At 37.6% G+C, this 13658-nt stretch overlaps 1 protein-coding gene across 3 annotated transcripts in view; it reads right to left on the bottom strand.

The window, feature by feature from the left end:
• Window positions 1-6607: 6607 nt before the first annotated feature.
• LOC149844890 (lysine-specific demethylase JMJ14-like) overlaps window positions 6608-13658 on the bottom strand; it is a 46673-nt gene continuing 39622 nt past the window's right edge. The window contains exons 6-11 of one of the 3 annotated variants that reach the window (XM_089995347.1): window positions 11385-11753; window positions 10559-11291; window positions 9635-10354; window positions 9422-9525; window positions 8161-8358; window positions 6608-7658 (exon numbers count right to left, since the gene is read on the bottom strand). In XM_089995347.1, the coding sequence (XP_089851473.1) occupies window positions 7254-7658; window positions 8161-8358; window positions 9422-9525; window positions 9635-10354; window positions 10559-11291; window positions 11385-11753 (2529 nt within the window). In that variant the 3' untranslated portion in view covers window positions 6608-7253. Of the gene's footprint in view, window positions 7659-8160; window positions 8359-9421; window positions 9526-9634; window positions 11292-11384; window positions 11754-13658 lie in introns of all 3 variants that reach the window. The other 2 variants (XM_089995348.1, XM_089995346.1) reach the window with 2 other exon arrangements.

Raw genomic sequence — 13658 nt, 5'->3', positions numbered from 1 at the left:
GATAACCAAAATGATCAAATTTGGTTTTTCCTTTTAAATATGAGTTAAATTTAAATATGTTAGCTTTTTAATGCATTAAAAATCTCTTCAAACTGACATCTGGATAGGGACGATATGGCCAAAACAAGTTAACATGTCGATCCTATTTTTACCCGATTTTGCTTACGACAAGTTGTCGTTAGCAGTTACCCAAAATGCTAACAACAATAGAACTTATCATTAGAGCTTTTAAAAGTGTCATCAATGATGTTTTAATGTGTCATTAGGGGTTCAAAAAATAAAGAATTATCATCAGAGTTCAAGAATTAACGTTAGAAATCAATATTTGTCCTTAGAGGTTTTCAATAATGACAAGTCATTAGAGAAAATTGTCATCAATTATCATTTTTTGTTGTTAGCTGCTTTTTTTGTGTTTTTTGGATAAAAACCACTCCCTCAACCTTCCAAACTCCAATTTGAAAGGTTTTCAAGTCCCAAAACCCTTTTCTTTAAAAAATATCCCTATCCTAGGCAACCTAACTTGGCTAAATCTCAATCCTTAATTCAAAAACAACCTATTAGGAGTCGTCCATCACAATCTGAACCCAATCTAGAGATTTGGATCCTAGATACGTAGGAAACATATCCAGATCTGCCAAGAAAACTATAAATAGAGGTTCCACCTCCCTCCTATTTCAAATTTGGCCCTTGCATTCGTAGCACTATCACTCTGCCAAAATCCCATTAGATACTAGATCTAGCCTAGCCAATCCACCTAGCCCACTTAGCATAATGGATTAGCCTAGTCCTAGTCTACATTGGACCTAGTCTATGATCCATATCCCCCATCTAACACCCATATCAAGCTCATGTCAAGCCGAAATGTTGTTTGTGCTCATGTGTTCATCTAACACCGAAAGGGCTACCTAACCCCAAGGTGATATTAAGTTTTCTTTTTTTCTATTTTATTTATTTTATGTTGTTTATTAAGTTTGATTTTTCTAAAAATATTATATTATTTATGTTTTGTATTTTTCTCGAGTTTTGATGGTTTTCACCACCAAACTCGCTTTTTCTAAGAATTTGTATTTGAGGTGCACACACATTCACAATGCAAACTCCAGCAATAATGATCTTTAGTCCCTGATCCAGTTGATCCCTACTCAATGAAGGAAGAAAGGCATGAGATCTTGAAGAACGACTCCCATAATCTTTTCAAATTCGGATCTAGCCCTCAGATCTATTTTTTAAAATATTTTTGGTGGAAGAACTTGTATTTTTAGCCCCTTTAAAAATTCAAGATCCACAACAAGAGAGATGCTTCAACTGAACCTTGGGGTTGTGAAGGTTGATCCATGGCTTGGTTGGTAGCCCGACGAGGAATGAACTTGTGTGAGGGATGGGATGCAATTCTGCTGGAGGTCAGGTTGTGAATGTTTGATTGGATATTTCGTTGGTATGAGTCCAACACAAGCTCATCCTAGAGAGTTTCTCCTCGACCATACATGCCAATTTGAAACACTGCATTAGGAATATGAGCCTCACGACATGGATCTCGATCTACAGGTCAGACTTGAAACCCGCAATAAATATCCCAATCAACAACTCTTGGGACCATCCGGTGACGAGGTTGTTCAACATCTTAAACTCTGCGTAGTAGTGTATAACATTGCCTTGTTGACAAATTTTTAACAACATGACGTGGTGATTGGCTCAAACAGACGGACCAAAATGTATCACCAAAGCTCTTGAAAAGGCTTCTCAAGGAGGGCTTTCTAACTGGGTTTTCAATTAGTGGTACCATCTGATGGCCTCCTCCTCCATGTGGATCGAGGCAAAGGCAAATCAGTCCTCATCAAGGGTTTTGCAATCCTAAAGTACTGCTCAACTCGAAACCATAGTGACGAAAGTTAAAAATGGCAAAATCTCGGCAAGAAAAAAACTTGAGAGATTTTGAAATTTTTCATAAATCTCATATTTTTTTCAGCAAAATCTCAAGAATAAAAACTAAATTAAAAAATATAAAAAATAATAATTTTTATAAGAAAATATAAATAAAGAACATTTAAAAATAAAAATCTTGGGGGTTTTCATGATAAATACAACAACAACAACAACAACAACTACGCCTTCATCCCAAAATAATTGGGGTCAGCGATATGAACCAAAAAAGAAAATCATTCTGGGTCTTCCACATGAATCCTTCTCCTCTAATCATTTCTATCCAATGTCATGTCGTCGGTGAGGTTCAAAGCATTCATATCCTTTCCTATCATCTCCATCCAAGTCTTTTTAGGCTTACCCCGACCTCTTTTAATTAATATATTTTCCCATTTCTCCATCCTTCTAACTGGAGCATCATTAGGCCTTTGCCGAATATGTCCAAACCACCGCAAATGATTCTCTCTCATCTTATTTTCAATGGATGCAATGCCTATCTTCTTACGTATCTCCTCGTTTTGAATCTTATCTTTTATTGTATTTCCACACATCCATCGAAGCATACGCATCTCAGTTACACTCATTTTTTGAATATGATGTCTCTTGGCAGCCCAACATTCCGTACCATATAGTAAAGCGAGCCTAATTGTCATCCTATAAAACTTTTCCTTCAACCGCAATGGCATTCTACGATCGCACAACACTCTAGTTGCACTTTTCCATTTCATCCACCCAACCTTTATCCTATGATTTACATCTCCAACAATTTCTCTATTTTTTTGAATGATAGATCCCAAATATTCGAAACAGTCATCCACCGATATTTCTTGCTCACCAAGCTTTACTACACTCCCATCACTACTTCGTTGCTTACTAAACTGACATTCCATATATTCTGTCTTACTCTTACTCAACTTAAAACCTCTTGCTTCCAATGTCTATCTTCATAATTCTAACTTAGCATTAACCCTAGCTCTAGACTCATTAATCAAAACAATATCATCAGCAAACAACATACACCACGGCGTATTTTCTTGAATTGATCTCATAAGCTCATCCATCACTATAGCAAATAGGAAAGGGCTTAATGCAGATCCTTGATGTAACCCAACCGTTATAGAAAAATCGGTTGTCACCCCTCCACAAGTACGGACATTGGTTACTACTCCTTCGTACATATCTTTAATTATACTAATGTACTTGAGAGAAACACCTTTCTTCATCATTGTCCACCAGAGAACATCCCTAGGTACTCTATCGTATGCCTTCTCCAAATCAATAAAAACCATATGCAAATCTTTGTTCCTCTATCTATATCTCTCAATAAATTGTCTAAGAAGATGTATAGCTTCCAGAGTTGATCTTCCAGGCATAAAACCAAATTGATTCTCCAATATCATGACAATCTTCCTCAACCTATACTCAATCACCATCTCTCAAAGTTTCATAGTATGACTCATGAGTTTTATACCACGATAGTTTGTGCAATCTTGTATATCACCCTTGTTCTTATATAGAGGCACCAAAGTATTCTTCATCCACTCATTAGGCATCTTATTTGTCCACCGAATCTTGTTAAAAAGATTTGTCAACCATTCTAAACCTTTCTCACCCAAGCATTTTCAAGCCTCGATAGGTATACCATCTGGGCCAACTGCCTTTCTTGATTTCATTTGCTTCAAAGCCTCTGCAATTTCTTTCTTTTGAATCTTGCGCATGAAGTCATGATTCATCTCATGAAAAGGAATAGAGAAGTCTCCAAGATCCTGAGCATGACTTCTATGGGTTTTCATGATAAATATCTTTTAAAAATATAAATATTGTGATATTTGTCATGGTTTGAAAATCTTGCGAGAAATTGTCATTTTAAACTTTCATGCAATTTCTCATGATATATCAGCAAGTTTTTTATAAATCTCATGATATTTGTCACAGAGCTCGGAACAACTAACTTGTGGGGTCTGCTTTGGTAAATTTCAAGAACTCCAACCAGGTTTGGCGAGCCTAGTATAGTCTGTTGGTGGAACTTGACCCCTGGTCGCTCGAGCTGGATTCCCTAGGTCATACTGGGGAACATTCATTCTGCCTCTAATCCTGGAGAGTGTCCAAAACCATGAGAATATGCTGGAAACGTTTGTCCAATTTCCTATTGATCACACTCACTTGCTGGCGAGCCTAAAGCTCATGTGTTTGTGTCATGTCAAGGGTGTCCAGGATTGCAAACAGGTCTGAAACCGAAGACGGTCTATGGATACAAATTCAAGAAAGGCTTAGGCCCTCACTGAAAAGGCACGAGGGGCTGGCCTGGTCATTGGGACTAGTCCTAGGGGGGCTCAACTACTGATGAAACCACGCAAGAAGAGATAAGGTAACAACATTGGTAGCACCCAGTGCGCAAACGTTCAGGTAGGTGTGGGGCTCCTGCACACAAGACAAAAATGTCGTGAAAGAGTTGTCAACCACCTGGGTTGGTCTGACCCTCCCAAAAGTGTCTAAGCTACACCAGAATATGAATCTGGACTTTGTGCAAGCTGAAAAAAAATTAGCTACACGTCTATAAAGCCGCCATGGACTATTGTCCAGCTCTTTTCTCAAACAAGAAATGACCTGAAGGTCCTGGGTCAAGCTGAATCCTCTGAATTTGGGTTAGATCAACATTAAGGTTGATCTAACGTTACACAAAAATCAAATTAAACACTACTGAATTAAATACAACCTAGAAAATAAGAAATAGCGTCGATTTGAACCTGAACAAAAATCGAGGAGGGCTTGGGCTTTTGCTGCGTCGTCCAATGCAGGAACAACTGGTCGATGTGGCTCCCAAGAACACCACTCTAATACCACTGTCATAACCCAAACTCGGGGGAGGTCGGTCCTGCAAATTCCGACAACGCTGGGTGTAAGGTGTGCACCATGAGAGGCAAGCAGAGTGTGTGTGTGTGTGTGTGTGTGTGTGTGTGAGAGAGAGAGAGAGAGAGAGAGATATGGTTGCATGAGGGACGAGTGGTGGTGGGGGGTCGGGAGGAAGAAAAAGTGTTCCCTTTTGATCGATGACAGGCATGAAAGAAAAGGCGAGGGAGATGTGTTCCCTCAAGGCATCAAGAACCAAAACCAAGAATGAAGCTTAGAGAATTTTTTTAATAAATTTTATTAAAACAGAGCATAAATTTCAGAAAGGACTTGTTCCTTTTGAGCATGAAATTCCCTTTTTTGCTCTTCAATGACTAAATTTCCCAACTCCATTTGTGTTGATAATAAATTAAATGTTGAAGAAATTTTCAGACATTATAATTAAGTGAAACATAGTCAGTTTAGGTGTCTCTTTTGCAAAAGTGAAGTCAGGTGGTTGAATATAATTATCCAAGATTTACACCGCTTTATGACTATTTTCTGTAAATTACTTAGAAAAGTTGTGCTTTCGATTGGCTGATTTGGTAGGGAATGAACGGTCTAGATAAGCATACTTCTGAGGGTCCACTAATAGAGCCAGAAGATGATCCATGATATGTTTGTGTAAGTGGATCTCCTGGATCTGTTACAAATCTAAAACTATTCTGTTTAGTCCAAATCCTGTTCTTGTAAGTCGGGTTCGGTCTAAAGTTTACAGTAGGTGGTAGAACAGGTTGGTTCTTGGATATGTTAATAATACTTGGCAACGAAATCATGTATAATTGGGACAGAAGTAGGGATTCCAAGACAAACTTTATTTTGATTTAAGGCATATTTGATATGAGTCAGATATGGATTCATATTAGTATCAGGTTTTGACATGGCCCAATCCCAATTGAACCCATATCCAACTTGTTTTCAGACTAAGCAAGAATACTAAAAGGAATCAGTGGTGTCCGGCTGATCTTCAAGCGATCCATCACAATGGAATACGATTATGCGTCCTATTTCTCCATTTCTCAAGTGACTAGAAGTAATCTGATAGTTACTCTGACCAACATGACAGATTTCTGGGCAAGAATTTTCATCTTGTCCAACATGTCCATCATCACAAAACCATTTCAAAGGTAGAAATAAAAATCAGAATGGTGTGCACTTCAATTATGACGAAGCAAAATATTTAAATGGTGTTGTTCATTGATGAACTAACATTTTCAATGGACTACCTTTCACGTTGAGAAGGCTACACTTCTTGTGTGTGTGTGTGTGTGTGTGTGTGTGTGTGTGTGTGTGTGTGTGTGTGTGTGTGCGCGAGCGCGGGAGAGAGAGAGAGAGAGAGAGAGAGAGAGAGAGAGAGAGGTTGCACCAGTACAACTTATCACAATCAGATCTTCAGTAGAAAACAGAAACTTTCCATTGCATGACCATAGTGCCTGTACAATCCCATGTCAGTAAAATACAATCTTCAATATAAGAAGGAAAAAATGATGTTCATGGTTCTACAACTGTTTTACAACTATATTGATACAGAAAGTTGAGTCTAGCTTTTCCCACAAAACATGAACCAACAAACTTTATTTCCAAGAATGCAGTAGATATTATGAACCCATCCAGAATAAGAGCAATGCTTAATTATATTCCACTGTGAAATGGTAAAGTTGTTCTTTCCCACGACAAAAATTGTAAATCACAAATTTCAGGGTTTAGATGTGACAGGAGTCAATGTTCATCGATTTCATTGATGAATCGCAGAGTATATGCAGGAGCATTAATGTTCATCAAAATCATCCAAGAAACAAAAGGAATTCATTATTATTAGTTCAGCATATGTACACTAAATCAGATGCCTATAGCCATGGAAACAATGCACAGATGGTTATTTGGTTCAGAGATGTTATTCCAAATGAAGTATGACATCCTGCCACAACCAAGTTTCTGAAAATCAATGGAGATCAAAACACTACCTAATAATATCTAGGAGTTGAAGGTGGTCCAAACAGAATGCATTGCTCGCCATTGTCCATTTTTCCATTTTCTCATTCTTGGGTGGAATGCACAGCCGGATTATCAGACCTTGATTATCCACCGCATGGAACCAAGTCATGAATCTATACTCTTTCAAAAAATAGATTGGACATTTCACTTTGTGAGAGTAATAGCCAAGTGGATTGACAACATTGCATCAGCAGCCTCTGATCAAGATTGAGCCATTATCACATTGCAATTTGGAAGCAAAGAGCCCATGGTCATGTGAAGGGTGCATCAGAATGAACTACAAGAACCTTTATGGCGTGTGGAGCTCTGAAAGAATATGAAACCCAACTAAATCAAGATAATTATCTCTGAATCAAAGAATGTCAAAATGGTGGCTATGTATCAAATCCGGCCGGCAACTTCTGCAGCAGCTCATTGAAAAGACACCCATTTGGTTACTTGTTCCCTCTTCACAACTCTTGAATCTCTTCAAGGAGAGAAGCAAATGCCGCTCTCCAGTTAGAACTCCATGATTCACTGCAAAGTACTTTATGCATCATCATTAATTCCTCACGACTTCCCTTCTTGAACAGGCCTCTCAGCACATGCTGAACCTTCACAGCTGAGATGTCATCCTCTGCACTCTTATTATCCTGGCCCTGGTTAACACTGTTTGATGCAAGTGCATTCTCAGTCTCAGCATGAGAACATCTTTGGTTTGGATCATAAGCATTTGGACTGATTTCAATTCTAAAGCACTCAGTTTTTTCCTCAGGCATGTTGTTCAAGTTCCATTCTTTGAAGCTTGGCAACCGATGCAGTTTTGACGTCCAATACTCTGAACACTGATGAGATGGATCTAGTGCCTCAATGGACTGCAGGAATTCAGGTATGAGTAAGAATGGGCTTCAAAAGAAACTGACATATTCAATGCAACCAACAAGTATATATGCAGAGCAAGGCAATTGAAAAGTCATGAATTAATGTCTGATGAAACTAAACGTCTCATGATGGATGGGTAAATAAAATACTGAAAAATTATAAATGCATATGCAATAAGTTGGACATTTATTTAGGTCCACCATCATTTATGTGGAACATGGAAATTGTCATCATCAGTTCTGCCACCTGCTAACTCATTATTATATCCTGTTACATTTTAAAAAAAATTTATGTAACCATGAATGCAATGAAACGAACATTATCCACCCAAGGAGCATGAAGGAGGTTCAGATAAGAATCACATTATGGTTGTCATTGAAATAGTAAGCTACTAGAAAGGAAACACAAGCTGCTATCTAGACATCTAGGACAATCACCTTAGCATACTTGTAATCTGTGAAACGTACATTTAAAGAAAAGAAAATCATGCTATACCTTGATGATTTGTGAGGAGGAAAATCCAAACATTTTAAGCCCATCAAAGCATCCTGGGGGTTGCAATGGTGGTAAGTTCGGTTTCCCAAGGGTTTGCATTCTCCTGATCTCTTCATTAAGCTTCTCACACACCATTTCCCAGCATTTCCCAGGAGAACTGTGCATGAAGACTTCAGTTGGATGGTCCTCCACTGTAACCTATGATATACAAAGCATTTAGCAGTAGCAGTCAGAAAGTGTATATGAGCTTCTGTAAATAAGAATCACCATATTTGCAGCAAAGCAGTGGACATTTAGAATAGGGACGTCAATCAGTCAGATATTACGTCAAGTGCCTGGCTGGCCTGGATCTGATCATTAGAGCAAGAAAAGAAAACCTAGCTGAAAAAGAAAGAGAGTTTTGGGAGTATTGGCCGAGGTCCGATCAGACACAGGTTCAGACTTGAGCTGCTTAAAGAAGAACCAGATTGAGTATCCACTCCAGCAAAAGTTTTTGCTAATATACCGTGCCCAACTTTGACAAGAATATGCATTCTATAAAAGACACTTTATAAAGATTGTTCAATATCAGTTGAATAGTAGCAACATTAAGAAATCAGCTAAAGCATTTTTCATTCGATAGCAATGTCATACATGCATGCATACATACATATATACATGAATATGTATGTTTACATACACGTGTGCATGTGTGCTCACGTGTTTGTGAGACATGTGAATGTATAATAACCATTTTAAGCAAACTAGAACTAAGATGAGTCAAGCCTGGTCAGGATCTGGTGAACTTGAAATACAGTTTACAAAACTTGCAAGTTTGGTCAAGGTACAGGGATGACTCTCTCTGACTCGACAATACCGAATCCAACCTCAACCACTACATATACTGGCAGATAAGGGATGACCATAGTCCAACCCATTAACAGCCCCAGATTGACCGAAACAATTCCAAGAATGAAGAAATAAGGGAGGATTAGTTGGTTCAGTCAAAAAAAGAACCAAAAGATTTCCAATATAACGGGATAATAGATATGCAAAAACCCTCTCTCACATTTCAATTCTCACATTTCAATTGATCTATAGTACCTTTAATATAGAGAAAATTATACAGTTTACAGCAATGAACCTTCCAACTATGTCCACTTAATTAGTGGTTGAGGCAATGAATATTATCAGTATTTCACTATTTCCTAAATGAGGAACACTAATATTATCATTATGTGCTCAGCTCATCACCAGTTTGATTAAAACAAGCAATGCTCACCTTAAACATAGGTCCAAGCAGTCCAGCATCAAGGACCTCAGAGATATAGCTACAAATTTGTGTTGGATCAAGTACACTATGGAAAATGACACGACTCCTATATCCTGCAGAAGGTTAAGCAACATCATACAAATTCTGCATTAGTAGGGAAGAATTTTTTAGCATAGCATTTAGAGTGAAAAATGTGATCTACATAGGAGACTAAAAGCATACCGTTAGGAAATATGGCCTCACTACTGTACCATAGCTTTCTAGGAACCACACTTCCAAAACTTAGAGGCATGACATGACATCCTGGTTCATGCAACATCATTTCAATATCAAAGGCAGGTTTATAAGCTCCTGTTCCAGAGGTTGGACTCGCAACCTTGGGTTTGTTTTCATACTTTACATCATATGTGCAGGAACTAGTTTCTTTGACATGTATGCTATTTGATGATTCATAAGAAAATGGTTGAAAAAGCTGAAGATTGGCTCCAAAAAGTTTCTCCACTTTGCCGTGCATGCTTTTTTTAATGTTCCCATCTACAAGAGGTGAACTATTTTTTGCACTTGTGGAGACGTACTCCATGCATGGCCTGTCCATTTCAGAATCATCAACAACAATGGTTTCAGCATGTTTGCTTTCTTCTTTGCACATTGCAGCATTCAAAATTTTCTCCCCTTTAGCATCAGATGCATCACTCCCATGTTCGTGTAAGCATTTATTGCTTATAGAACTATTCAGATCAATATCTTCAGACAACAAGAACTGCTCTGAACTTCCCTTAAATATCTTACCACTTATACTTCTCTCAATCTCTGAACCGGATGTACTACTGCTTTCCAATCTATGTTTTTTCTGTCTACAATAGCCATCAGTATCCCCATCTCCAGAAATATGATGTCCATCTAGAATGCACATTTTGCGTTTTGAAAATGGTGTTTCATTATCTGAAGCAGTTATACATACATCAATTTTAATATTACTGTTAATTACAACTTTATCATCCTTAAGGTGTGAAAGCTTTTCAAAACTCAATTCTTGCTGAGCCAGATTAGTCTCGCAATGCTCATCACATTCAGTTGCTGAGGGTTCTTCCACAGAGCTCAAAATATCAACTTTATTGAAAATAGGTGAAACTAAGCCAATATTACCTTTCAAATTTGAGTGAAAAGCTTCCGAAACATCAGATACATTATTCTCAGACTTGCATGGTTCATTAATGTCAGGGACTTTTTCCAGACTATTTGCACTAGCAAGCATGCCCTCTGTATAAGGAGACTCAAGTGCATTGCTTTTCCCGTCTACTTTGAGTTCTGAAAAATGGCCATTGGTAGCAACTGAATTTCTGTTGACTGAAAACTTACCTGACTCCCTTTCAATAGTCTCCAAGAAATCAGTGTGATCAAGTCCAACTTCAGGCTCTAGCGTACATGAAGTCTCTGATGGCAAAGTGGTAAGAGTTCCACTGTTTGTTGCACCTGACCTGATGAAATTGCTGCAATCAGAAAAAGCCTCTGGCTCCAAATCATATGAATTCTCAGGTGCTGCCACTGATGAATCAACAATGGACAGTTGATGAGTTCCCCAATTGTATACAGCTGTCGCATTTCCTTCTAAAGCTTTCACAAGGGTGTCCAATTCATTCAAATCATAGCGGAAGAGGAAATATCTCTTGCTTGGATCACATGAACAGAGTAGCTTTGCATGCTCTAAACATGAGAAGCGGTTTGGCGAGCATTCGCAACCACTTGCTGACAGATGTAAATCATAAAAGCATAAAAAACAGTCTTGCTCATCAGCCAAATCAAAGTTTGTATGCATCCTCCTTGCTGCAAAAAGTTTAGGAAGTGATTCTCTTCTTGTCTGCTCCATCAAAACTCGTGTCTATAGAATAACAGCAATCACAACCAAAAAAGAAATTAGAATGGACACAGGTTAATTCAGTAGTTGATGCATAATGTATAAGCACACTTTTACCTTAATTGCATTTGTCAGTACTCCATCCTTCCCACATGCACTTTCCCATTTCAAACTTTCTTTCTTACTTTCCTTAAGTAATAATAGCTTCCAGAGACCCTTGACTGCTTCATTAGCCACACCAAGGAGCAATTTATCATGGGATATTGATGTCTTACGACACTGTTCACGGTAAAGTTCCACAGCACTTTGGCCATGTGGCAACCAGTCAACTGGAGCAACATTGACTGCCTCAGCGCAGTTAAAACCACAATTAAATCCTGAGTGGTATGCCCTGGGGAAAGTAAGAATGAACTCCCCAGCATGTTGAACAGTACGATAAACAGAGACCCCTTCAGATTTTAAAACTGATGGAGACAGTTGTGTGACCTGTTGCAAAACACAGTAAAAGATATTAATGATGAATTGAAAACACAAAAACCTTAAGAGCAGATTGACAGTTGACCTACTTCAAAGATGATGATAAATGTGATGACTCATCTTTCAAACTGTGAAGCTATTATATTTTGCAAAACTTATGAAGCATTAATACAGGATAGTGAAAAGGAGTTTGCTCCTGTTTCATTTTATTGAAATAATAATGATTTGGGATCTACATGTTAATTGCACGCAGAACCTCTTTGGATTCACTTTTCAGAAGAGTGGTATGGCAGCAAGAGTAACAAGTAGCCTTTTATTTCCCAATTCCCATTTATCTTTCATTACTTTCTATATATAAAGGTGATAATGAACATTCATTATCACTGATTTTGATGCTTCCATATCTCCATGGCAACAAAGTAATAGTTTGTTTCTAGGATGTCAGTAATTTAAGTATTTTTTAGTACCTTAACATTTTCCATTTTTATTTATTACGATAATTGATTTCTAAAACACTTAATACCTTTAAACAATTTTTCGATTCTTCTCTTCTTTTTATCCAAGTTAAATCAATCCGAATACATTATGAGCATGTCACACCTTTCATGTAATCCAAAAGCAGAATATTTTCATCTTGAAAAAAGAAAAGAAAAAAATACAGTGCAATAGAAAGGAAGAAAATATGAGGGATGATTAAGCAAAACCCTGATGTTGAAAAATACAAAACCACCTATGCCAGAAAATGGTGTACTCACTGGTCTTGAGGACTTAAATAACCTAGAAAATGATATTCTTCCTGAACAGTATTAGTCCATTAATGAGTTGGAATGAAACTTTGATATGTCTGTTCATCACAAATCAGCAACGGTTTATATTAGCCATCTTCCTAAGGTACATGTGATGTTACCAAGCCCAAAAGGTCCACTATCAGAACTAGATTTGTGTTGTATATTGTGTTTGTACTTTGTACATCTATTGTGCTTACAATGAGATCAAGGTGTTGTATTCTTTTGTGCACACCGTACTTATGGTGGAAATCTTGTAATATTCTTTACTATTTTTATATAGAAGAAAGAACAATAGGTCATGGCTCATACTGGGAATCATGACCTGCTGAGAGCCCAATTGCCCCTTCATCTTCTACATTCTATCTCATTCTTCTCAAGATTTTATGGTATCAGAGCTTCATGGTTGGAGACTGGATCTTTCCTGGGTAAGTCTAGGTTTTCTTGACCCAGTTATTCAAATCTTTTTCATCTGCTAAACCATTCCTTTCTTTCTTTTAATCAGAAATTGCTTTACAGGCTTCCTCATCTTTGAATCAAAACTCCCTATTCCCTTTATAAAACAGCATCCCTCCTTTCCTTTTGAGAGACCATCCCCTCTTACATTGGTATATAACAAAAGGTTATATGTATTATCCTTTTGATCATGCCATCTAACTTGGTTATTGGGTATATCTTAACAGTTCTAAACTATTCAGACCTGCTCCTAGATTGTGATCTAGAAAGAAAAAAAAAAGATTTCACCAGTGTTATTTCGACATATTGCTGATTACTTGAGATACATGTTTTACAAGGCTGTGATTTTCTCAAATGGAACAGCCAAATAACTTCATTTAATAATGGGCAAGATCTCTTTGGGCAACTAGACGGGTCATCTCTTTATACAACTAGATGGGTTCATTCCAATCTCATCAGCATATATATTACATGAAGGGAATGATGAAAATAGATTGTTACTTCATCTACAATGTTTAGGAACTTTTTTTTATATTACATGGATGAAAAAAGTTCAAGCACTTGCATACATCACACCTACATTCTCTCAAGGGTCCCTATTGAGATTCCCTGGCATTGCCATGGAATTGTGGCCTAGATTGGTGCAAACATATCAATAGATTTTAGAACCCAT

The sequence above is a fragment of the Nuphar pumila genome, chromosome 2, assembly GCF_984573655.1.
Source record: "Nuphar pumila chromosome 2, dmNupPumi1.hap1.1, whole genome shotgun sequence".
Taxonomy (NCBI): Eukaryota; Viridiplantae; Streptophyta; class Magnoliopsida; order Nymphaeales; family Nymphaeaceae; genus Nuphar; species Nuphar pumila.
Note: the sequence above shows the minus strand (reverse complement) of the source record. Positions and strands in the feature narration are given on the sequence as shown.